Genomic DNA, 25,662 nt, shown 5'->3' on the forward strand with positions numbered 1-25,662 from the left:
TATGCATTCATTTACTAAAACAATGCTAATAAACTTAAGACTGGTCTCCGGTGATCAGTGATCAAGTGACACTCAGCATTATAACTCAACAGGACATGCAGGACTGACATCCGATAAGTTTTCTTCAATCACCCTTCAATCTTGAACAAAGAGTAAACTGAGAAAATACTAGGTAAAGGCCAACCTTAAACAGGGCGCTGATCTACACACTTTTGGTCAAACATACTTAATGAAGGACAATTATTCATATTTGTTGAAAGAAGCAAAATACTATAAAAAAGTAATTTTGTGTGATAATTCGACGAATTTTCAAAGAATTGTCAAAAGAACTGCTATCCTAAATCTAAGTAAATCTGCGAAAAATGCTTATTTGGTTTTTAAAACTTTTCTATAAATTTCGCTTTAATTGTATCACATACTATTTTGAGAGTATTGACAGAAATTGGCAGTCTTAAAAACTTCACCGAGTAATCATTATTCTTAATAATCGGCTTTGTGACAGCTAAAGTTGTCGATACGAATTTGTCAAGAATTTGTCGAAAATTCAGAATGTAAAAGTTTCTGATGAATGTCAGTCCTACATAGACCCTTTAAGGAAGATAACATACCAAAATAAAACATTTTTTTATGATTCAACAATTTTCCTTTGTAACCTACCACTACTACAAATGCATATTAATTTCGGAAAAATTTCAACTCCTTGGTTTCGTTTCTAAAACCAGTGACTTCTCACTCCTCCCCTCATTGAAACACGAAGTTTATTTTATATGCGTCACAATCGCACATTCAAACTTAAGAAAGATCGTTTTAATACGTGTTGACAGTTCTGCAATACTAATGACACATTCTGCCAGTTTGATAGTGCTGCAATTTCTGAAACATAATTATCTAAGTTACAGCGCTTTATTGTTTTTTGTAGATATACATTTCGTTTTTGTTTCTTCAACTTAACACTGTAATTGCCAAAGACTTCCATAAATGCATTTTTACGGGGTTGGGACGTCTTTTTCTTTTCCAAAAGCTAACTTCATCAAAATAAATATTGGGATTCAGTTTTAAATAAATGTTCTTGGCGAAATGTCTTATTGCAGATTTGCCCTCACAAATATTTTACGATCATTAAGAAAACCCGTCGTCCTACTATTCCCGAACATTACTTGGTGATAATTTAACAATAACCACAACCGACTTAGTACATCAGTGAGGTCATTTTTTTTTCTTTTTTGCATTTGCATTTGCGATATTCATATTAAATGAGGGCTTAAACAAAAGTCGTTTTCAGATTTGAGACCCGACGTGTACCTCCCCCTAAACCAAATACACTAACAAATTACCATTAAAACACCATGGTCGGGTAGAGTACTGTACAACAACTTGATAACATACATATATATGTGTATATGTACAGATGCTTACCAGCGACGCACAGGTCGGATGCTTAGTAAAGAATTAGACGGCGTTCACAACCAGCTGAACCGCTCTCTATCTAGTCCGTGGATCAAATATGGCGCTTATTTGACAATGGATTCCCCGCCTCCTACTTGTGTCGTCCCAACGGGTGAACAATTAAATCCAGACTTAATTTCAAGTGGGGCTTTCAACTAGTTAGTCTGTGGATCAACTGGTTGTGGACGCGGCCCTAACCTCTTTTAAAACAGACGTTTCGTGAAAAAATACTCCTTACATTTGACTTATCATTTGATACACCTTCCAATGAAGAACATCACAACCCAAAGCAGACATTACACTTCATATTAAATGATAACCAAGCAAAATTACTAGCAGACGAACTCTGACATGCGACATGTAATCTTGACATGGATGCAGTCGCTGTGGAACACGTGTCTGACGTCATTGATGGAGAACGTATTAAATCTCCTAGTGCGCAGTTGAGTCACTGAAATAAAAAAAAACACTTTTACAAAAGTATGTTTATGGGTTGGTTTAATAGAGCAGTTTTTAATTTTAAAGTAACCGATTTCCATAGTAATATTCAACAAACCACTGATCAACTTTTAAATAATACGAATATATATATATATACCGAGCTAACACGTTCTATGTAATGAAGGACCTTAAAACAATATCGATTCTATTCTCTTACACCGTGTACACAATGTAAAGCGACAACATTCTGTGTCTGTAGAATTATATTTCAGGGAGCTAGAAAAAATACAGACGGTCGGATAACGTATAAAATCGCGCCAGTGAAATTTTAGAAATAAACAGATGACAGGAGTGTAGTAAAACAAAATTTAGGAAATCTTAGAAAAAAAGAACGACATAGTCACGACATGTACACGGGGGCGGATAGGGATTTGCTGAGGTAGATTTTGGATATTTTAAAGAAAAATCGGACCTACAAATGTAGTTACCTGTCAAAATGTTCTCACATTGCTCAAGACGGAAGACGCTTTCACAGCTGGAGCAAACCTCTCACCACCTGTTTACTGGCAAACGCATTCCATCTGAAAATAAGAACAGTAAATGAAATTTTTTAACGTCAAGTTAAAACGTCAAACGGCAAGACTTTTACGGAAAAATATTGTTGACGTCAAGAAAAAAAATGTCGACATGTTGCCTTATTAGCAAGTTGCACCATTTTGGCAAATATCATCAACGTGAAATAACCAATGTTATCTTCCATCATCTATACAGTACTTACAACAGTTCGATGCCAATTTCAGTGCCAGATTTCCGACCAACTCGTGGAAATTATAGCAATGTAACACAAGGATGCTTTCCTCTCCATCTTCTACTGACCTTGGTCCTTGCTGAACGCCTCTCACCAAAATGCTCACCTGGATTACATAATAATGTACAGTTGAGCACCTTCCGTACGGGAGCCTCGATTTTCACTTCAGTCTAATTGTTATATGATACACAGCAATCGTGCCCCCATCCATGGAAGATGATTCGGGTTTGCTGAAATCATAATCATAAAATTATGTGATTTTTTTCCACAACAATTGTGATGTGAAATTTTAAATATAATCCAGTGCCCCTATACCCCCCATGTCCTAATGTTTACACATGGGGCAGGAAAATTACTCCCACCCCAACACAGTGTGAATGAAAATTTTGACCAGCTGAATTATAGTTCTAAACCGTACCAAAATGGCACCGTTCGCCCTATAAAATACCAAAATTTCTCGGGGACCTTCAGCGGGCCCCGCACCCCACGCCAACAAGGGAGGGGGGGGGGGGGGGGGAGTCGGCCTCGCATCCGAAGACCTCCCCTTCAAATAATCCTGGATCCGCCTCTCCTACTGTACAAATTTCCTTTGTTTAAATCTACGATCAAGATCTACACGTATTTTACTTTTTATTTTTTATAAAAGAAATCGTTGATCTTTATATGGCTCTATCAAAAATATTCCCTGTTTTATTACATTTAGTTACAACGTAACCAATGTTTAACACTTAAGCAAGATAGTATTTCAAGGTATTTTATTAAATATCACAGAAAGATACAGAAAAAAAACTATGAGAGACGAAACAATTAATATAAATGAAAAATAAAACTTTATATAGGGATGGTATTTCTCCTGAATGCTAAGAATCGGCAGTAGGTTTTGGTTGTAAGATATATCTTGTTATCACTATCATCTAAATGTTCAAAGTTGCGGAGTTGCTTCCTGCTGGAAAACAAACGGGTTTGCTCACGGGCGAAGGTTTGCTTCTACCTGGCCAAAAAGCACAGAGTCCCAGTGAGAGTCTATGTAATGGGCAGAACGTAACTTTGTTACCGCTGTTATTTTCAACAATGCGCAGTCACACGGCACTCCCCTAGCCACATGCTGCTTCATCAACTGTCTGACGACCCGAGTTTTATATCTTGACAGTAATGATGGCTTTCCTCGTTAAAAGGGCAAAATATGAGTCAGTCGCCATAAATTGTGTGTTTCTACTAATGGCGTTAATCGCATAATTTTAAAAAGCTGGTAAACATCGAAAAAATCAACTGTTTGGGGCGAAATTTTGACGTGCACATGGGTGGCTCGTCTTGACGTGGGGGTCGGGGGCCGCTGAATATAATTTAGAGGGTGAACGGTGCCATTTGGTACGGTTTAGACCTATGTCAGTCAAAATTCTAATATCAAGAGGGCAGTATTGGTGTTTTTTTTTTCAGAAACCGAAGGAGGGGGGGCATGATGTTGTTTATACTGAATTAATTTTGTTTACTTAAAAAATAGAATAAAGTTAATGAGATAAAAAAGTATTTAAAAATATTCGATAAAATATTTTCTTATAAGGCGTATCATTCAGGGGCGGATCCAGAGATATTTTCTGACAGGCTTCCAAATTGTCTTCATTGATCAACCCTCAATTTTTGACCGTCTTCCGACAAAAAAATTAGATACCCGTCCATGTAAACTTGAAAATCTGACCGTCTTCCGGAAGACCCAGAAGACGGCCTAAATCCGCCCCTGTCATTCAACTTATATTTTATGGTGATGAATCTGATGAAATACAGTATAAAATATTGAACAAACAACTTTAATAAATTAAACCGAGAATTTTAAGTCTTTGATTAAACCAGCCCGACTTATTCCACTATTAGTTTATTAATTTTCTCGCGTTATTGAAATCTGGAGTTTTTAGATAGTACTAGCTATATATCGCAGAATAAAGCTCAAAAGATTGCTAACGCATTGCATGAAATTGTTTTCAATTTTAATTTGTTTAGTTTATTTAAAAGCAACAGTTTTACAGCGACGGGCTACTTATTGCCCCACCCCTTTATAAGGAACGGACAAAACCGGTAATTTTTAATTTTACCTGGCAACTTTCGGCATTTTTTTCCGTAGCTCAGGAAAAAACGACAAGGTTTACTTTTTATATCATTAGTTTTTAAAAATGATACAAAAATAGTCATCGGGTTTAAAAGAAGATAAGTATGATTGAAGTAATGTGTTCAGTTCGTATACGAAGTTCTGATATCGTAGGAGCACCAAAGAAAGGATTATGGAAAGCAACAAACATCGACAACAACGTTAATTCAGGTATAGTCATTTATCATCATAAAATAATTTTTAAAAAATTACAACTGACTTTAAGTACAATTAAGAAAGCCTGGGAAAGAACCTGGAACTCTTTCACCTTGTTAAATTCCATGTAGTCTCTCGGTTGAAATAAAGAACCCGACGTTTTTTAACGCGATGCAAATAAAAAAAACGACTCCTACCTCCAGAATGTTACGACGTGTATTGTTATAGACAGGTATGAATCAAATTCAAACAGGCTGATTCAACTTTGATGGAAGCTGTCAAGCTCACACGACTAAGAATGTTTAATAAACAAACTTCAAACAGAATTACTATAATTTTCTCCCCGAACACGTAAAATTCCAATATTCACATCCTTTGACTGACAAGGTGCCAATCATATTCAGTTAGTTTTGATAGAAGCTGTCAAGTAATAACAGCTTGATTGACGGGTTATATAAACAAACGTCAATCACATTCAATACACTCTACTCTCAGACCATGCAAAGCTCAAACTTTTTTATCCTTTGATTGACAAGGTGCCAATCAAATTCAATTAGTTTTGATAGTTGCTGTCAAGTACTAACAGCTTGATTGGCAAGTTATATAAACAAACATCAATCATCGTGCACTGTGATTTCTCTCGCTGTGAAACAGTGAGTACGCCGAAAGAGGGCGCTCAAATCTGAAGTTAGGACAGTAATTAACTTACAAAGTATTTCAAGAGAATATATACAACCTGTTTCCAAGACTAGTTCTCTTTCTGAACCCTTCAGCATGTATAATACGATACTCTAGATTACAAACTATTTTGTAAAAAGAAGAATTTAGTAAAAGAAACCAATTTAAAAACAGATTCAAGTAAAGAAATATGACATTTGACGTTCTTCTGGAGGTAGCGCATGGGTCATTTCAAAATAAGAACAACCATAAAAATGTATGCATGTACCTCAGTATGTGCGTGGAAGAAGGAAGAATAAATGTTTTTGCATTATGGGTGGAGTATTGACAGATTATTTTACTGTCAAAGTCTACTTTCTGTAAAATAATAAATAAATAAATAAATATATACTAATTCATCTTCATTAAAGGTGAAATTCGTGTTGCGGTTGAGGTAAGTAGTTTAAATTTTGCGGGGCTAAATGTTAGCAAGGGCCTGTGATAATAAGTGGATGGGAAACAGAAATATTACTGTAAACAAATATTTAACTGTGGCCAACTCTCTAGACGTTTTCATGTGCGTCGCCCATTCCTATTTAACAAACAAACCGCTACCTCGCTCATGTAAATATTCTGTTGGTTTATTAACAGTTCGATAAAAATATTTCAATCACAACCAAAACTGGGCAAGAAAGCTTTCTAGTCGTGCACGCGAGAACAAGCAGGTGTTTCATGGGAGCCAAGATGTTAAGTATTTCATATCAATTAATGTCAACAAATTATTAAAAATTAATGCAAATATTATTTTATAATACGGAAGGAATGAACAACCTGTCAGCTAGGTTTAATATTTACACGAGAAAGGGAGTCACCGTGATACTCCACACAGAGGAAGATGAGAATAATGCGGCAAGGTTTAACGGGTTAAATATTTAATGGAAATATAACTATAATCAAAATGTAATCATTAAAGGTGGGGTGCTAATGCGCCACAAAAACACCGGGATTGTACTGAAATAAGGGATTTACCCTCCAAAATATGTAGACAAAAATAAGGCACAAAGGAAAATGAACGCTTTATGGTCAGAGCTCATCTGTGACCCTTGTAGAGAGTAATAATGTACCTTCTGAAATTACAGGGGTCTCTAGTACAGGTTGTTACAAAAGAAGGGATACACGCTTCTCAACACATTGGTGTAAACTTGGACATGATAATCAATTCGTAATTTTGTCCATGGTGTAAAATAGGATTCACAAACAAATATGATGGGTATGTAGGCAGAGAACGTGTTCCGTCTGATTATCTCAAATATCCGGGTCGATTCAGCAAATTTTAAATAGACTAGTAGCGACCCCTGTATGACAGAGTACACTGTCCGTACACTGTGGCATGATTATACCTCTGTAAAATAACCATCCGTTATTTGTTACTTAGGAACCATTCCCAGACTCTATCGTACTAACTGTGGATCGATCTATCTCCAAGGGAATCTCGCTAAATTGCAATCAACTTAAGCGGCTTAGATGTCTATCACGCCTACTGAAACTGCCAGAGGGTAATTCATTATCGTTTTGCAGCTTCAGTAGGCGTGCCAGACATCTAAGCCGTTTAAGCTGAAAGCAATTTAGCAAGAAAACCCTTGGGGATGGATAGACCCTGTTAGATCGATCTAGGTATGGGAAGCCAGTCTTTATGTGTTGTTCACGGTGTATGTCATACAAGAGTGTTATCTTACATAATTCTTTGAGCCTATATAATTCGACCTCTTTAAATACTGTTATTATTTTGTTATTCAAAGCGCTGGCCGTGGGCAGAAAAGGTACCTTTAGAAGGAAAGTGCTCCGAAGACAAATTTATAAGGTACTCAGTCTCGCCATTGAAGTATAGGGTATCTGGATCCTAGGTCTTGACGAAGTGTGCTGGAAGTTCAACAGCTCTGGCATTCAAATACAGCTTCCATTTCGATCAAAAGGTTTGATATTTCTGGGAAAGCATCTTTTCCTCAATTGTCTAGATCATCCTGATGGAAATTTATCTGTGTAGTCTGTTGATAAATTATAAGACTAAACTTTTTACTGTCTACTAGAACACTAAATCAAAGCTGCACCTGTTTTAAGAGTACAATGTGGTGTGAAACAGACATTCACCCATATGGGGACAGTATTAAAACTGAGACACTAATTTCAACTTCTTAGTAACACACACACACACACACACACTGAGGAAGGTCCCGGTGTGACCAAAAGGTTTGCTGGGCATAGCTTTAATTTAGTGTAGAAAGTGAAAAGTTTAATCTTATAACTTATTTAGATTATGCTGGTTATATAAAGTCAAGATGTTACTGCCTCTGTCACTGTTTTGCAGACTCAGTAATACGTATGTAGACGATTGAAGATGTTATTTTGATTCATAATTATTTTTCTATATTTAGAGCTATTAAATCTGAAAAGCAATGAAAATTGCACTAGTTGTCGCTGCATCGTTACTGGTGGTGTATTTGGTGGAAGCCACCAGTGAGAGATCAGGGAACGAAGTTCACTCTGTCCAGAAACGGTCTTCTCTCATGAAAGGTCTTGCTCGAGAAAGAGCATGCGGTTCCACTACCTGCAAGTACGTATATCGGTATTTTTGGTATTGACTATAAAATAGCCAATTGAGAATAAAATATTCTGATTGTAAGATATTTTTTACATTTGTCGGGTGTTTATCAGTTATTTTTATTTGCTTTAGTATTATTTACAACGCGTAGTCCATTCAAATTTCTTAATATTATAGCTACCCTTACACTGTTTATTGTGCCCCTCTCTGCAAGGAAAGTTCCGGAAAAATGATATTAAGTAACTTTATTAAAGGCTTAGAGTGCACGTTGGGCCTATATATATAGCAAATAAATGAATGAAAATAAATAAAGACATAAATAAATGAATGACTTCCAGGTTGCTTGACGGGACCCGGAGACGTAACAGCCATCTTTATATTGGTACCCAGAACAAATAAACTGTTCAATGTATTTTCTACTTTCAGGGTGTCGGGCTGTGAGACCGGGGGTGGCTGGTGGTTTGTGTCGAATTCTGCGGGATGGAACATCCGGGGCTCTGACCGCGGTTGCTGTGGCAACTACAGTGGCTGCTGCAAGCATGCTTCTGACGCGTGCTATGTACACGACTACACGTGTCGCTGTTGTATACCTAGCGTGTTTTGTGGACCCCAGTGTCAAGAAGAACCAGGCTGTTGACATATATTATTACTTGAAACAAGCTCACATTTACCAGGCAATTCCCGGTCTTTTATTATCTAAAGGCTCCTAGGCATTGCTGACATTGGAAACGGTTCCTATTGAGATTGTGGTACTGTAGATTTTTCATTATATGGTATAAACTTTGTGGAATCTACCTTCTGCATGGGCTTCTGAAAATGAAATGACTACATAAATGCAAGATCGCCGCCAAGATTGTAAATGAACTCACGTTAGATTAACAGTTTCAACGGTCATCATATATCATTATATGCATTACAATAATAAAATAAAACGAAGTTTGCCCGTAGATAATGCTTCATTGTGTTCTCTGACAAGTACCCGTGTATGGTATCATTGCTCCCTGCAAGATTTAAGCTCGAACATCAAATTATAAAGTACCCTGTATACAGAAAACTCCTGCCCTATACCAAGCAAATGTGTTAAGTAACAAAATATCTTCGTAAGGACTGCTATGCATCGCAGTCAAATTGAGCTCAACACCGAGAAATACTATCTATTTTGACCAAGATAAATTAATATGCAGTAGTTCTCAGATAAATGGCAAACATGATAAAATTAATAAACCACAATATATTAATTTCAAGTATAAAATTTACAGAATGTTCATTACACTTGACAACTCATAATTTTAAAAAAGTTTATAAATAAGGATTGATAAGATATGTATTTACAAAAACGCCTAATTCGGAAGATAAAGTAAACTTTGTATCAAGGTAATTAACAGTGCGTCCATTTTAATAGATGTATTGGCCATGTTTTATAAATAATGAGAAATGACCAGTTATTTTAAGACCAGTTCTTAAAAGACTGACAGTTACATTTTTTCAGTGGATCACTACAACAAATGTATATGAAGGCATGCAGGTGATTGTAACCTGTGTAACAGGAACGGTAATCCTAGGAATGAAAATCCGAGGTCCCATATGATTAGTACAGGGTAGGGTTAGTTGGAGAATTAGGGTTAGTATACGAATGTCACCTGTACAAAGTAATGGGAAGCTGACTGCAGTTTCTAGCGGACTGCCATTTCTGTTACACCGGCCTGGATTTAAGTTACCTGCCTACATTTAAACGAACATCTGCTCTTTTTGGCCAAAAACATAATTTCCTTGGGTAAAAGACGATTTTTCCCATACTTTCGATGACATATTGACCTGTAAGACCAACACAAAGTACCAATTAAGCCGGGGGTAGAGTAGGTACAGGGGAGTTAACTAGGGGTGTTACACCCACGGTTGCCCTTTCTGACGAGTTTCGCTATTCATGCAGCCCACCCGTGGAGACAGTGCTGTAGTTTTGCTTGTTAGGTGTAGGCCTAATTCATCTTCTTTGTCATTTTATATATTCAGATCTTAACCACACTGACATTTGGGACAATACATGTCAGGGGCGGATCCAGGATTATTTGAAGGGGGGGGGGGGGGGGGGGGGGGGTCCGCGGATGCGAAGCCGACCCCCCCCCCCCCTTGGCGTGGGACTCGGCGCCCGATGAAAAGCCACGAAAAATATTGGTATTTTAGAGGGCAAACGGTGCCATTTGGTACGGTTTAGAACTATGATTAAGCTAGTCAAATTTCTAATTTCAAGAGGGGACCAGAAATCGAAAGGGGGAAATTTTTCTAATGTAAGAATAGTATGAAGTTATCGAGAGCAGTTTGTGGTCATTTTATTTCGAATTAATTTAGACACCCACTTTGGATTGATGTGCCTTCCAGAGCAGAAGCCAGAAGAAAAATCCTCCAAGGCACCATCATTTACACAGACACGGAGTATGTCTTCAGGGATCTGATTGACAGATTAGTCTGGTAGGCGACACCACATTATGAGATGTGATCATGCGTACATTTAATTTTTTTCAATGAAATCTCCAGGATAGCTCTAACCCATTGTAGCATAGTTTTGTTTAATGCACTTTTTTTGATGAATTGCTTTATACTTCGTAAAACTCTTCCGTGGTCAGTTGTATTACCCCCCAACGTGGCTCACATTGAACTGTTTATTCAGATTGAATGAACTATTTTTTATCTATTTCATTTCAGAAACGTGGACCAAAGAATTAGCAGCATGACTGGCCTTTTAAGTCATCAGAACGAATATCCTCGATATTTTGTCTTCCTGCAATTTTGGTTGCTGTGAAAGCTCCTAACAATTTTATTTAACTTATTTTTCTATATCTTGGAATTTTATTTAAAATTATTTAGTTATTTTGTATCATATTAATATGTTATTAACTACTACATTTATTTATTTATTTGATTATTTATCTACTATAATTATACTTTCGTTTATTTGAATTTAGTTGGCTCTCTGACTATTACGTGAATGAGTTTCCAACTCATATGGTCGCCTCCCAAATTTTAGATATTGCTCAGGCAAAAATAAATAAAGAAAAAAATTCTGATTTTACTATTCGTCTCTTCGTTCAATCAATGTATTAATCAAACCAAAAGTCAGCAATTCTGTTTGTAATGGTAAAAGCTTAGATCTATGTTTTCCGCAAACATTCACTAAAACTTGCTCTACTGAGACTTGTCTTGACCAAACATCTTCACCGCTTCGTCATGACAGGAAGTGTTGGCTGAAGAACAGCTGACCGCAAACAGCAGCGTCCGCAATATTGACAATAGCTAGGAGACTGCAGTAAACCACCAGCTGCTTCAATACTTCCCTCAAGTGTTATGTTTTAATTTGAAGTAGCTGACTCTTTGAAACAAACTGTTTACTCTACTACAGATTTATTCGGATGCATGTCTTTACTCGGAACCACGTGTCGATTTCACTTAATGAAATATTTAAGATAGAACGTCTGTCATAATCAATAGAAATAATCATTCAAATCCAAGTTTTCCCTTTCTCTTTCAATATGCAACTTATTTATCTATTGTTTCTGTCGGTTTCATGTAGATTAAATTAATTTTATATGCTTAAAATAACAGTAGTATCTGGTTTAAAGACAATAGTACTTGGTTAATACAACTGTCTTAAAAAATGTATCGAAAAACTATATTGAAAATTGTTCATTTTCTGAATTTTCGACAATGTTTGATAAATCCGATACCGATAGTGCTTGGAGTACCGAGCGAGACTTTGCAATGACACGGTGAATCTACTGCAGATTTATTTATATTAAAAACTAGAAAAGCACTCCGAGAGTGCAGACCTCCGCCAAGGCAGCAAAGTCTCCACCCAATGCCGTTTCACCCCTAAATTTTAATTCTGTAATAACTAGGATCCTTCGGTTGATCCTTGGGGCTCTTGCTTTTTAATTTGCAGATATTTTTCTCTTGTAAAAATTACTGATAACAAACTAAACTCAGACTTTTAAGAGAAGGTATCGTTCTCCTCGGAAACTAATAATGTCCCCCTGGCCAATGGGGCTATGGGCTCATACCCATTGTAAATATCGGTCTACGTAAATCGATCCAACTCACTTTGAATGCCATCAATTTAATAGACTATGGAATAATAGGGTAACTTACTTAAGATTAACACACATCTTCCTGGGTTGGAAAGAACACAGAAGATTGGTGATTATACGTTGGAAAAAGGAGGAAGTGTGTAGACCGATATTTACCTCCGTCAAGGAGTTTGTTTCCACCCTTGTTTGGCTGTTTGATTGTCATCAACATAACTCAAAAAGTTATAGACCGTTTTTGATGAAATTTTCAGGAACTGTCAGAAGTGGGTCAAGGAAGAGATGATTTGTTTTTGGTGGTGATCCGGATCAATAATCAATCAATAATTTCAATTGTAATGAGCTATAAAACTTCGTCTGCGCTGTACTTACAACAGATAGCTCCCGCTAAATATGAGGGCCGATTGTGGAAATAGCAGCACTGTGGCTTCTTTCACTGACCTTGGTCCAAACTGAACACCTCTCACCACAAGTACGTGTAATTTACAGTACGTTATTTATTGCCCACCCTTTGTTCGTACGGAAGCCTCGATTAAAGTTTTTTTTTTTTTTGTTATTAACGGCAACAACGCATGTCCATTTTGTGGTTTTATGTAACTTTATAAACAACTCGGAATAAAACAATGGAACAATATACAAAGAATTCAATTTAGACATGAATCTTACTATTTACCAAACAGGGACACTCAGTTAATTCAAAGTAAAACATAATATAGTTTGGTTAATACCGACTGTTTTGGATTATTCCCCCTAAGACACCCCCCCCCCCCATCCAGGGAAAGAAGATACGCGGCTTTTAAACTATCTATTTGAGGCATTTATACATTCATTGAATACTTTACTGAATATAAGAAAAGGGACTGAATGAAAAAACAAAAACTTTAAGGATTGGCTATTAATTATAAAATTTAAACAAGGCAGCAAAGCTGTCAAATGTACAGACAAAAAAGAGGAAATAACTATGCACAAAATAGGCTACTGTCAATTCTGATGCAAAAGTACATTCCTTAAAATGTGTTTAGGGTGTTGCATATATGCTGAAAAGTGAAAAAACAGCATAACTTCTACAATAATGGCCCGATCATGCTGATTTTCGAACTTGACCTGCGTTTTATGAATATTCATCAGCTCTGTAAATATTAAGCCAAAAAGTAAAACTGCCCTCCACTTATCGTGTTTACAATGAAAGTGCACGGCGTCGGCGACAGCGACAGTGACGGCGACTACAGACACAGGTGATGGCAATATGTACAGACACATCTGTACATATTTACTGTACTGTTTGAGAACAGTAAGTGACATGGTTTCTCTTAAATGGTCATCATGGGAGCAGTGCCCAAAATAGGGTTTTTTCAAATTTTGATGCAATAATACATAATGTTTAACAGCATAATGACCATCAATTTTTAATAATTAAATATTAGTATCATGGATATTCAGAAAATGTGACTAGCAAAGGTCTTCAGGCCCATGGAACTTCAAAGTCACAACTTGAAAATGCCAAAATGTAAACAAGACAGCACTGTTCTGAAATGTTTTTTTTTTTTTTTTTCATTTTCAACAATTTTTTTAAACATAAAACAAAATTAACAGGTTACTGCCATTTTTATACGATCAACTGAGAAAATTGATGAGATGGGAAAAATATCAATAGAATAGTGTTTAATGTCCAATTTCCTCCATTCTAAGATTCTGAACATAGTGAATGATTGAATCTGACAAACTGCAATGATATGAGTTTATTTCCATTTTTGACACTTTATTACACAATACACGATAACAAGTTTACCATCATTTTTACATAATCAACTAACAATGTTGTAAAGATGCAGGAAATGTCAAACAAACACTTTTACATGTCTTATTAGTTAAATAATGAAACTGTTAACATGCCTAAGAATTGAATCTGAGGAAATGTGAAACAAGACAGCTCTGTTCTGACATGGGTTTATTTCCATTTTTAACACTTTTTTTAACATAAAACAAAATAAACAGTTTACTGCAATTTTTATATGATCAACTAAGAAAATTGATGAGATGGGAAAAATATCAATAGAATAGTGTTTAATGTCCAATTTCCTCCATTCTGAGATTCTGAACATAGTGAATGATTGAATCTGACAAACTGCAATGATATGAGTTTATTTCCATTTTTGACACTTTATTACACAATACACGCTAACAAGTTTACCATCATTTTTACACAATCAACTAACAATATTGTAAAGATGCAGGAAATGTCAAACAAACACTTTTACGTATCTTATTACTTCAGTAATGAGACTGTTAACATTGCCTAAGAGTTGAATCTGAGGCAATGTGAAAAAACAGCTTACGGTAAAGTGCCATGAATTTCGAACGGCTCTTGAATTTCGAACGATCTTAAAATCGGCCGTCTGGAGTTTTTTCTGGACCATGAATTTCGGCCAGTAAGCAATTTTGCGCGATCTTGATTTCGTGAATTTCGTACACCTTAAAATCGGCCACCGGGCTATTTTCGCGCTTATGAAGATCTAACAGTCGGCAATGTTGCCCTAGCGTACCTTTACCTGAGTACTACGTGTGCGGCCCAAGGTGCAAGATAACGATCGGTACAGTTGGTTTAGGACGCTAATCAACATCGTCATATCCATTCATCCAGATAACAGGAGAATCTATTAAGAGTTGTACTGTCGGGCTGTTGTTTCTTTACCTTAGTATTCGGTGTGAGATAGCGATCGGTAGTTTTGCTGAGGCGCACAATAGCATTGTTAACAGTAGAGACTTCAGTAACAGAACAAAAGAGCAATATTAAGAGCTGCAGTAAAGATTACCATTATTGATTTCTTGTCTCGCTCAGATCGTTCACGATCTCCCGCTGACGATCTTCCGCTAATGAAGTCCCTTGAAATTTACCAAATGAAATGAAAAATATTTATAAAAATTATAAATTCCAGTGGGGAGGGAAGGTTAAAAACAATCGAGAACGATCTCCGGCTGACGATCTTCCGCAAATGAAAGCCACTGAACGAGTATGAACTTTCTCGTTTCACTCGGATTGCGACGCTGACGATACGAAAATTGCGTTTTCGTCTCGCCCTTGACTTACGAAGTCTCTTTAACAAATGTGAAAATTGCCTCCTGGTCTCTCTCGGATTGCGAACGATCTCTCGCTGAAAATTTGAAATTTTCCTTTTTGTCAGTCAGCTTTGTCAGTTGCCGTGACAAGGTCCGGAAGGTGTCCCCTTTCACAAATTGGCCTGTAGTTTGCTTAGTGTTTTGTACCGCATGAAGGTCACTCTTGTGACTGCTGCATACGGCGTGGAATGTGTATCTTAAAGTTCATAGAAACATTTTATTGTGTTTTGTAAGCTTTAGGAAGTAGTTTCGTCGTCACTGAATATCAGCGTATACACTACAAAGTAGTACCATTCATCTGTGACGCATCATAAAAGCTAGGTACGTCAAATTACTCTAAGAAAATGTCTTACAACGTCCACGGCTGTCCCGACAAGCCAAGACGTCATTTTAAAAAGTCGCAAGCCGTCTAGCCGTCTTTGAAAATATAGGCCGTCCGGTGATGTCAGCGGCCGTCCAAATGACGGCTGGACGGTTCGCTGGGAAAAGCCTTGCTCATAAGGGCATATTTATTTAACTAGGGGCTTACTGACATCACCCAGCTTACATGCAGGTGCATGCATCCCAAAATTATATTAAAGGATAAAATTGTAATATATCTAAGTTTAATTGTTTGTAAATTTTGTAAAAATTGCCCATGCCAACCCGTTAGTTTGGAGGGTTAAGCTGGATCAAGTCCGTGTCAAAATTCTTTGAAGCTTTGCGGGAAAAATCAATCTTTTTTTGTTTCTCTGGCTCCTTGTTTAGCCCGATGATCAGATTTATCTAGTGCCCCCAGGTCTGCTGGAGCAGCTCTTTGAAAATAACACACAGGTAGATTTTTATCTGAGATAAATATCGCGTTCGATACACTCAAGACAAAAGCTACCTGTGAGCTGAAGGGCACTTTACCCTCTAATTAAGAGGTAAAGCAAGTTCCAGCTAGATGGACGATTAAGATCGGACTTCAGATTTTAACTAGTATTGTTTACCTCAGTTTTTGAAAGCAAACGAGAAGGGTGTCAGAACAATGGTGCATATATAAATTATACAGAGAATTTGTACATTCAAGTGACGTTAACTTATAATCGAAGGGGATTTTCGATAATATTCCTTGAAAAGTACACTAGATTTATAGAGAATAATATCATTGTTGGCCAAAAAACTATATACGCAGTGTATCCGTGCGTATGCCTGGTTACGCCCCTGTCGCAAACCATATCCTGCTGACTACATGAAAATTGCTTTCTAGCATGGACAAAAAGTCCAAGCTTCTATGCTTGCTCGGATCGCTGACGATCTCTTGCTGACGAATACAGTAACGAAGTCCCTTGAACTAGTGTGGAAATTGGCTTATTGTCGCGCTCAGATCGCTCACTATCTCCCATTGACGATCTTCCAGTTCCTTGAACGAATATAAAAACTGCCTTTTCGGTTTACTCTAGATTACCTATCTCTCGCGTTTGTTTGAAGATGGTTTCAATGACAAAACGTACACGCTTTTCAAATGCGTACATTGGCGCAACAATGCGCCAGGAAATCAGTTGCTGCTGCTGGTCAAGATTGGGTTGCCTGAGCGAAAAAAAAAAAAAAAAAAACGGCCCTGCAACCCCCCCCCCCCCCCTCCCCAAATCTAGTATATTTGATCGCAGACAACAATCAGCGGTCATCTTGGTCGCAGCGCACGACGGAGAGAGACCGTAATACACAGTTCGGCTGCCGTGGCGAAAGGCTACCTGTGCGCCGCACATACCGATCTGCGGTCGTAGTGGCCTCCCCGCACGGAGGAGAGAGGCCGTAGTGCCGAGGCCCGCTTCTGCAGGGAAGGCTACGTATGCGTCGGAGACACCGACCCGCGAACGGCGAGATGAGGACGCACTCGCGCGTAAAGCTCCGCCCGACTTAAACGGTAAAGGCAACGAACCTGGTCGCGGAAGACACTTATCGCAGATGAAGGCTACCTGCACGTGCGTCATAGACACCGATCGGCTGTCGTCTCGGTTTCAGAGCACGGAAAGGAGCAACGGTAACACTAAGCTTCCATAGTAAAGGTTATATGGCCGTGGCAGACGCTAATCGTCGGCCGTCTCTCCCTCCGTCCACTCCCGTTCTGAGCGCCAGGATCGTTTTTGAAAAACGACACTAGTTTCTGGCTGCCAGAATCGCTTTTGAAAAGCGACACTACTGATAACGATGCTGTTTTGCAGCCCTAGACAACAGTATCGCTCTATCTATGGGCCATACACAGTGATCCGGTGAAAGTACGTGTATCCCTTTGGTCGCAATTACCGACACTCACACATAAAACATTATGGTAACTCTAAATAGATCGTCGGGAGAAGATAACAGAAGGCCTAGCGACGAACAGACAACTTCCGGTCAAAATTGACAGAATTCCATGAAATTCGAACGTTTTGGATATTCTGAGCACCTCCATTTCATGAATTTCGGCCAGAACGATCTTTTCCCAAATTTAATTATTTTCTACTGTTCGAAATTCATGGCACATTACCGTAACTTCTAAAATAATGCCCCGATTATGCTGATTTTCAAAATCAACCTGCGTTTTAGTAAGATTGACCACTCCTGTGAGTTTAATGACAATTGGCCCATCTGTTTTTCTTATATTGTGTTTACGGTGTTGCATATATGCTGAAAAATGAAAAAACAGCATAACTACTAAAATAGTAGATTTTCGAACTTGACCTGCGTTTTAGTAAGATTGATTACTTCTGTGAGTTTCATGACAACAGGCCTAACGGTTTGCCTTAAAATGTGTTTACAGGGTTGCATATATGCTGAAAAGTGAAAAAACAGCATAACTTATACAATAATGGCCCGAACATGCTGATTTTCGAACTTGACCTGCGTTTTATGAATATTCATCAGCTCTGTAAATATAAAGCCAAAAAGTAAAACTGCCCTCCACTTATCGTGTTTACAAGGAAAGTGCACGGCGCCGGCATCGGCGACGGCGACGGCGACGACAGACGCAGGTGATGGCAATATGTACAGACACATCTGTGTCTGTACATAAAAAGGCTCAATTATGAGCTTAAACAGAACTTAGAGGCAACTTTAAATCAGGTGCATATATGCTTTAACATGTTATTTTTCAAATAAAAAAATACTACCATCTTATCAATTTTTCTGAAAGCAAACATTTCTCTATCTGCATTTCATTAGACATGAGTGAGTTTTCTGAATAAAATTTTTTTATTTATAATAAAAATGTAATCCATAAAAGGAACAAATAAAAACACATTATTGAAATATCTAGAATATTTATTTGGTATTTAAATTTTGACGTCACATCATATACAAACTTGGATCTTTGAATTCAAAGCAGGGATTTTGCCTGAATAATGGTGCATGGAATAATGGAAGAGGACCTTGGTTCCATTTTCTTGGTTTTCAGAACTTAGCTGCAGATCAAATATGGCACACACTTAAAACACCCTTAGATTGCCTGTTGTCAATGTACTGCAGTATTGTGTTCCATGACATTTAAGACAGAACAGTATGATTCTACTCATATCATCCAGGTGAACAAAGTGAAAAACCAAATCTCATACATAATTTTCACTATATTTTTCTTTTTACTGAGTATGAAGAGATACTGTTTATGCACCCTGGTATATAATCAGGCATATTTCAAGAAATATCTAACAAAATCTTCTCAACTTGTCAGTGTTTACAGACTGACATCATGCACAGTGTATATAATTATATGCCAAGCTGGCTTTCAAAACCTTCACTATTTGAAAGTTCTTAATTTACCACTCTCTCTCTCTCTCTCTCTCACACATACACACACACACACCAACTGAAGGTTCATCTCAGTGAATAAAAACAAGATAATAATCTCAATCCATATCAAACAGATAAACTACACTAACAACACACTCAGTGTGTGACATTTCTATAATATATAAATATGTGTGATGACAGAAAAGCTAAGTCCCACAACTCAAATAGTTGTTCTTGTGATGTGTCTTGCAAGGGCAATTGTAAGTTCAATGTGCGTGCACACAATACCAGTAGTTTCTGTGCGCATGCAAAAAAGAGGCCATAGCAAAAGAGAATGCGACTTTTGGTTGGTGCTGAAATCCCAGAAACTGAATGTCCATCAGTCCAGTGATGAAATTCGAAACATTTGGTATCTCTAATCCCTTTCTTCTGCCAGCTGAAAAGGTAATAGTGAAGTGCCCCATTAGAATACTTGTTAGCATAACAATGAATTTTATACATTAACAATTTGTTCTCAAAATAAGTAGTTCTTAATTACAAGTCAAAACTCTACAAACATTTCTACAATAAAAAAGCAGCAGTTGGTAATTTTCCAAAAACCAAATGCAAACTTAAGTAGACTTGCCCACTATTTTGATTTAGAGCACATTCCCAATGGAACTGTCATTCTGTGTAGTCAATCCAACTCCACAGGGACTGGCTGAATGCAATTGTATTAACACACCTCCTCTTGTTTTCACATACTGGTACTTATATAATCAACAGTTTTTTTCTGTATTTTACTCAATGCCAGGAGGAGGCATGTTTATCTGATTGCATTCAGCAGGAGTCCCCGTGGAGTTATAGGTATCTATGTAGTTTCATTGGAAATGGGCCCTTAGAGGGCAACCTACACTGTGTTCTACAGAAAATCAATTCAATTATTTACTGGCAATTTGAAATAAAAGATTTAAATTTATAATGCCAAAACAAGGTTTTTGTCAATTTAAATGAAAAACTATTTAATTATTACCTGTAGCCTCTCTTGAATATCTTAAGAATTCTCCACATGTAACTTCCTCCTCTGCTTAGAAGACAATCAAGCCATGCTGGACATGAACCTACTTGAAGTGGGCCAAAGTTCTGAAAAAATACAAGATACAAACATTATATATCATATCATACACCTATTTTTCAAAACATTGGAGTCAAGAAACAAATGTTTTTAGAATATAATTTATTGGTTCCAATTGAGTAACCTTAAAATTGTTTGACATATTATTGTAATAATGTACTGCTTACCATTTTATCACCTTCCCATCTCTGGCTGTGTAAATCCAACTTGTCCTAAAACTTGCCACATCCCATGTGTTGTATATCTGGATGAGATGAAGGCTAAGGATGTTCTCGCTGGTCTTTAACTGTCTGTTCCTTATTATTAAAAGCCATGCCCATGTAACCAGCTGCTGCCCAGAAGCCACCATGCCATATAGAAAGGTGCTGGAAAAAATAAAACAGTCCAGTCAACCACTAGTTGGTCATGAAGAAGTCTGGTGTGTTTTGGTATGGAAGACATTTCTAAGACCCAATTAGATCCATCTAGCAGGATCGACCCATCTACGAAGGGAGTTTGAAGGGCATGGTGAAAGAAACAAAGGCCATTTCCAGGCACTATACTGATCCACCTAATTGTATACTGAACAAAAATATAAACGCACGAAACTAAAATGGTCAGTTAAAATGGATAATCATGAAATATGCCCAGGTGGATGGTTTATTTGTGAACTGATGAATTTGTTTTGATCAAGTATAGTGGTCTGGTTTCACTTGGCCGCTCCCTGTGACTATACTTAAAGGTTCAGTTTTTACACCCATAAGACTAATGGAGCATGACGGAGTGGAAGTCAATCTGCATGACCAATACACAGACACTCTCTACAGTCTAGGCAATAAAAGGACACACCAAAATGCGCATTTCTGTCACTTGTCAACATGCCACAGATGTCTGCCACAGAATAATGAGGGAGCATTGGCATGCTCAATGCTGGCTTGTCGGTAACAGAAGTTGCAGCATGCCTGAATGTGCATCATTCCACTGTCAGCCATCTGAGAACACGTTTCAGAGACACTGGTAGCACTACCAACCACCCACATGCACCGACCACACGCGATATGTCGCCCATCAAACACCTGTGGAATGTTCTGGATCAGCGTTTTAGCCAACATGTTCCAGCTCTCGAGAATGTTCGCCAACTGCGAGTAGCACTCCAGGATGGCATAATATCCCTCACACCACTATTTACAATTTAATGATGTCCATGCACCGCTGGTGTACTGCTCTGCGCAAAGTAAATGGTGTTTGTGAACTCAGGATGTTGACCCCCACGGTGTATTTGATGCCCTAACTCTTGGACTATGCATTGAAACTTCCCCTAATGCTCTCAAAGTGATGTCTATTTGTCGAGAAAAATATGCTGTTATTTTTGGCTATATACTCTAATTCCATATATGAAAATAAATCTACATATTCTTTCGTGTGTTTATATTTTTGTTCAGTATAGTTTCTGTCCAGATGGTAAGACTACACAGATTTGACTTATTTGTTGCTCACATCTCAAATCCAAACTCCTGTCAATTTTTTAAATACCAAAGTCCCAATAAATAAATTATGATCTAAACAAAGGAATGAAAATAAGGTTGAAAGGGAGTTCTTAAGATATTTTTGCCCTCCTGGTTACTTGGGGAGCTTATATAATTAATTACACTTTTCTTTAAAAAAAATAAGAAAAATTTGAACCAGTTATATTTTGCAATTGACATAGTAATTGAGGTGTTAAGAGCATGATCAGTATAGTACATGCAGATTGATGACATAGAGAGAAACACATGGAAACAAAGCAAGGACAAGCAATGGATAAAAGACTACTTTATCCATTTAACCTCTTCTAACTTTGGAAAAATTTGCAAGTCCACAGTTAGAACTGATAGAATTAAACTTGCCAAATCTTTTGTGTGCTATAAGAAGGTTGATGCACCATCACTCCAACATGGATGTCAGTATATGAACACATAGCTGTCAACAAGTATGTGAAGAGACATCGGGTGTCAGAACATTTCCATGTGGCATGTTTGTATCAGCACAGTATCCATACTTAGCAAGTAGACCAGACAGAATCATTAATGGAGCAACAACACTGGAAGACTACACAGACCACGCCCTTTACCGGCTGTGATGATACTAGACAGCAATAATGACTATTTTTTATCAGGTCCAATGACAACCGTTTTGTTGTGATGCCAGAGAATGTCATTTTGTTATAAATACATTTAAAGACCTTAAAGTTGTCATTGTGACACGAGATGAAGAGTTTATTCAGTCCATGATTGAAAAGTTGGAACAGTTTTATGTATCTTACACGTACTTCAGAGAAGTCTTGTTGGATACTTTGTTTTATAAAGAAACCAACAAATATCACTTTCAATGACGGGATTGTATTTATTTGATGATGTTAAATCTAATTTCATAAACACTAGGCCACAATAAGAATTCAATAACTGAAAACTTAGTACATGATACCACAACAATTGAGCAAATATTTCTATATCTTTTACACACACCACATTCAGAGTTGAATGCATATCTCAAACTGTAAGATCATATTGGGAGTACAAACAAATATCAGACAAATATGCACATGAATAATATGTTGCTCTCATCAGTCACGAGAAACAATTCCAAATCTAAAATTGCACAACATGAAACACACAAATTCAGCCTCTGATAGATGAACTGTCGAATCCTAAATTGTTGAATGGGTGTCTTCGTGACTTGAAATAGAATCAGAATGAGTTCTTTCAAAGCACTGTGTGAAATTTCTGTCCCTAAAAACCAGTGCCAAACTGTTACCATCCAGATACTTTTCAATCGTGCAGGTTTGGACTTCACCAAAATGGCAAGGGAAGAGTTTCAGAAGGCAGATCAAGTACTAATTAGAAAGTGCAAACAAGGAAAATTGCCAACATGCCCAGCTCAGACAAAAGTTCCAACAAATGGACAAATTAAAAAATGCAAAGAAAATGCATATGGAACAGGTGAATTTCACCAACCTGCAAATTAAGGCTGCTCCAAACTGCAAAACATGTCAAAAACTAAGGGCAGCGGTTTATACAAAAAATTAAAAACACAATTAGACGTCATAGTTATTAGATCAGACGGCGATACTTTAGAATGAAACGAGACTATTGTTAGCTATTATTGTAGTGATCAAGCGAATTTCATTGCATTCGATCTATTTCACAAAAGAGATCATTGCCTGTGGACTTTTTGAATACTGACTTATGTACCAAAAATGCATGATACCACTCTGAATAGGGGACACATGAAGTACAGGGTTCTGCAGTGCATGGTACACCACTCTCAAGTAATATTAAGCTCACTTCATTTATACCCATTTTATATAAAGCACATACGGTAATACTTCAATCTATACAAATGGCACAATAATTACCAATTCGCAATAATTCGCAATAATTACGAACTAAACATTTTTTTCTCTGAATCTGAATTTTTTGTCTCCATTTTGTACGAACGATCGCTGGACTCACCTTGGGCACAATTCAAATTTTCCAAACGCAAGGAAGTGTGCCCAATTAAAATACACCCCATGATTCATCAAAGTGAGTTTTCAGACCACTGTTCAAAACAATGGAACTGCCACTTGACAGGAGAGATTGTTATCACTTATTTGTGCTGTTTTTGAATGAGACGATTGGAGGACTCAACCTGCCCGTCGGCAGCTGCTGGCCAGTTTTAAAACCACCATTGTTATTTAGAAATTATGAAAGCATCAGTACACATAAATTACTTACTGTTTATTATCATTCCTTAACTTGCTGAGCACTATATTCAACTTTATTGCAGACAGCTACATCAATGATCTATATGCGCCATTGCATGCTCCTATGCTAGACAGATGTCTTGTGCAAGGCATTCTGGGATAACTTAAATATGCTTGATAAATAATGAAATAGAAATTACAGAGAAAATGGATAAAGGCTCGCTCGCGTTACAAAGACTTGCATTATGTTATTCCGGAGTTGAAACATACACTTAATTTCTGCTATTTGATAATCGCTTATGAATAACTAAATGTTTACAGGGGACATAGCCAGACCTTTTTAAATTCTCGGGTACAGTGGACTTGCGCAGTGGACTTGGGCAGCCTAATTTCATTACTTAGGCTGCATTCACATCGAGTTGAGCCATGGCTCTATAAAGCCACAACCTAAATATGGCGGACGTACATGAAAGGAAAACCGCCTAATTTGCAGGGGTACAGTCATTAAATCTCGGCTCTATTTGCCAGGAAGCTGGGGAGGCATGTGAGAGGCGGAGAGACTATTAAAAGATTAGGCAGTTTTCCTTTCAGGTGCGTCCGCCATATGAACCATGGCTCAACTCGATGTGAATGCGGCATTAGTTTTTACTACTAATAAAATCATCACTAAAAGTTTAAAATATTCCTGTGATTTAAGATTTCAGTATATTTTTTCACCCAGGAGCTTACTGAAACTTTTAACTTCTAAAAAATTTGGACACTATATGAACTGCTTATTATGCCTGCTTGTGATGAGCTGAATTCTGAATAATGGTGCAGTCGCCAATAGTATGGTAGTCCTTACCACATCAAAGGTATCAAAGCGACATCAAACGTATCAAAGCGACATCAAACGTATCGAAGTCTAATGAAACTTTAACAAGCTCTTCCCCCATCAAGTATAAAGGTCGTCTCATTGCTGGGTGAGACAGAGAAGAGAGAGAGGAAGCTGATAGAGTCTGTAGATCAGTGAGCAACTGTAAGGCCGACGCTCAGGCCGCTTTTAACCTGCATAATAAATGATCAGTTTAACCATTTTGGTTGTTTTGTTTTGGGTCCATCTCCAGCAAAGGTGAATGGCACCAAAGCCTTACGAACCTCGCAAGTGATAGAAACACCATAGCCTCAGGGTTACACCCTGTCTCTTGAGACTATGTCACTGAGTGCGTGAATTAGCATCGACAACTGACTTCAAGGCTTAAGAGGGTGGGCGGCCTGCTTCATGACCAGACACGACTGTAAGTCAGTGGCTCCCAACAGACTTGGAATTTAGGTTGAATGTTTTCTACAATCACCTCGGGGAAGTAAAGGAAGATGGAGAGTTTGATCCAAAGTACACTATAAATATGGACAAGGTGCTAATGACCTTCAACCTGCTCCCACAGAAGACTATCAACACTAAAGGGGCAAAAGACATGGAGATCATTTCAACTGGGCTTGAGAAACGGCATTTCACCGTAGTACAGGGTGTTGCGGCAGATGGCAGTTACCTACCATAGATGGTGATCTTTAAAGGTAATATTTCATGAATAGTTCACCTATGTAGATGTAACTTAAAAATATTTCAAGAGCTGTATATTTAGCTATATATTCGATACTTGTTCTGATTAAATAAATAAATAAATAAATAGTAAATA

The 25,662-nt window shown here is 37.5% G+C and overlaps 1 protein-coding gene and 2 long non-coding RNA genes across 7 annotated transcripts in view; 1 reads left to right on the forward strand and 2 right to left on the reverse strand.

Annotated features, from left to right (window-relative positions):
* LOC106170681 (uncharacterized) overlaps positions 1–25,662 on the reverse strand; it is a 170,113-nt gene that overhangs the window by 93,315 nt on the left and 51,136 nt on the right. For 4 of the 5 annotated variants that reach the window (XR_015334442.1, XR_015334444.1, XR_015334443.1 and 1 more), the window contains exons 4-6: positions 20,451–20,648; positions 20,182–20,291; positions 18,684–19,605 (exon numbers count right to left, since the gene is read on the reverse strand). This is a non-coding gene — a long non-coding RNA (uncharacterized LOC106170681). Of the gene's footprint in view, positions 1–18,683; positions 19,606–20,181; positions 20,292–20,450; positions 20,649–25,662 lie in introns of those variants that run through there. The other variant, XR_015334441.1, reaches the window with a different exon arrangement.
* On the reverse strand, positions 1,526–2,921 carry LOC106166641 (uncharacterized). Its single transcript, XR_001238825.3, has 3 exons — positions 2,666–2,921; positions 2,376–2,468; positions 1,526–1,897 (listed from the first exon to the last, which is right to left on the reverse strand). It is a non-coding gene; the product is annotated as an uncharacterized LOC106166641 (long non-coding RNA).
* LOC106170673 (uncharacterized) lies at positions 7,451–9,194 on the forward strand. Its single transcript, XM_013550645.2, has 3 exons — positions 7,451–7,621; positions 8,081–8,259; positions 8,674–9,194. The coding sequence occupies exons 2-3, from the start codon at positions 8,102–8,104 to the stop codon at positions 8,882–8,884; spliced, it is 369 nt and encodes a 122-aa protein (XP_013406099.2). The 5' UTR covers positions 7,451–7,621; positions 8,081–8,101; the 3' UTR covers positions 8,885–9,194.

Source organism: Lingula anatina, chromosome 5 (genome assembly GCF_051362555.1).
Source record: "Lingula anatina isolate TDL-2025a chromosome 5, LinAna3.0, whole genome shotgun sequence".
Classification (NCBI taxonomy): Eukaryota; Metazoa; Brachiopoda; class Lingulata; order Lingulida; family Lingulidae; genus Lingula; species Lingula anatina.

Coding starts and splice junctions, on each gene's coding strand:
- LOC106170673 (XM_013550645.2), top strand. CDS start 8,102: ATGAAAATTGCACTAGTTGTCGCTGCATCGTTACTGGTGGTGTATTTG. Junction 8,260..8,673: donor TGCGGTTCCACTACCTGCAA/GTACGTATATCG, acceptor TTCTACTTTCAG/GGTGTCGGGCTGTGAGACCG.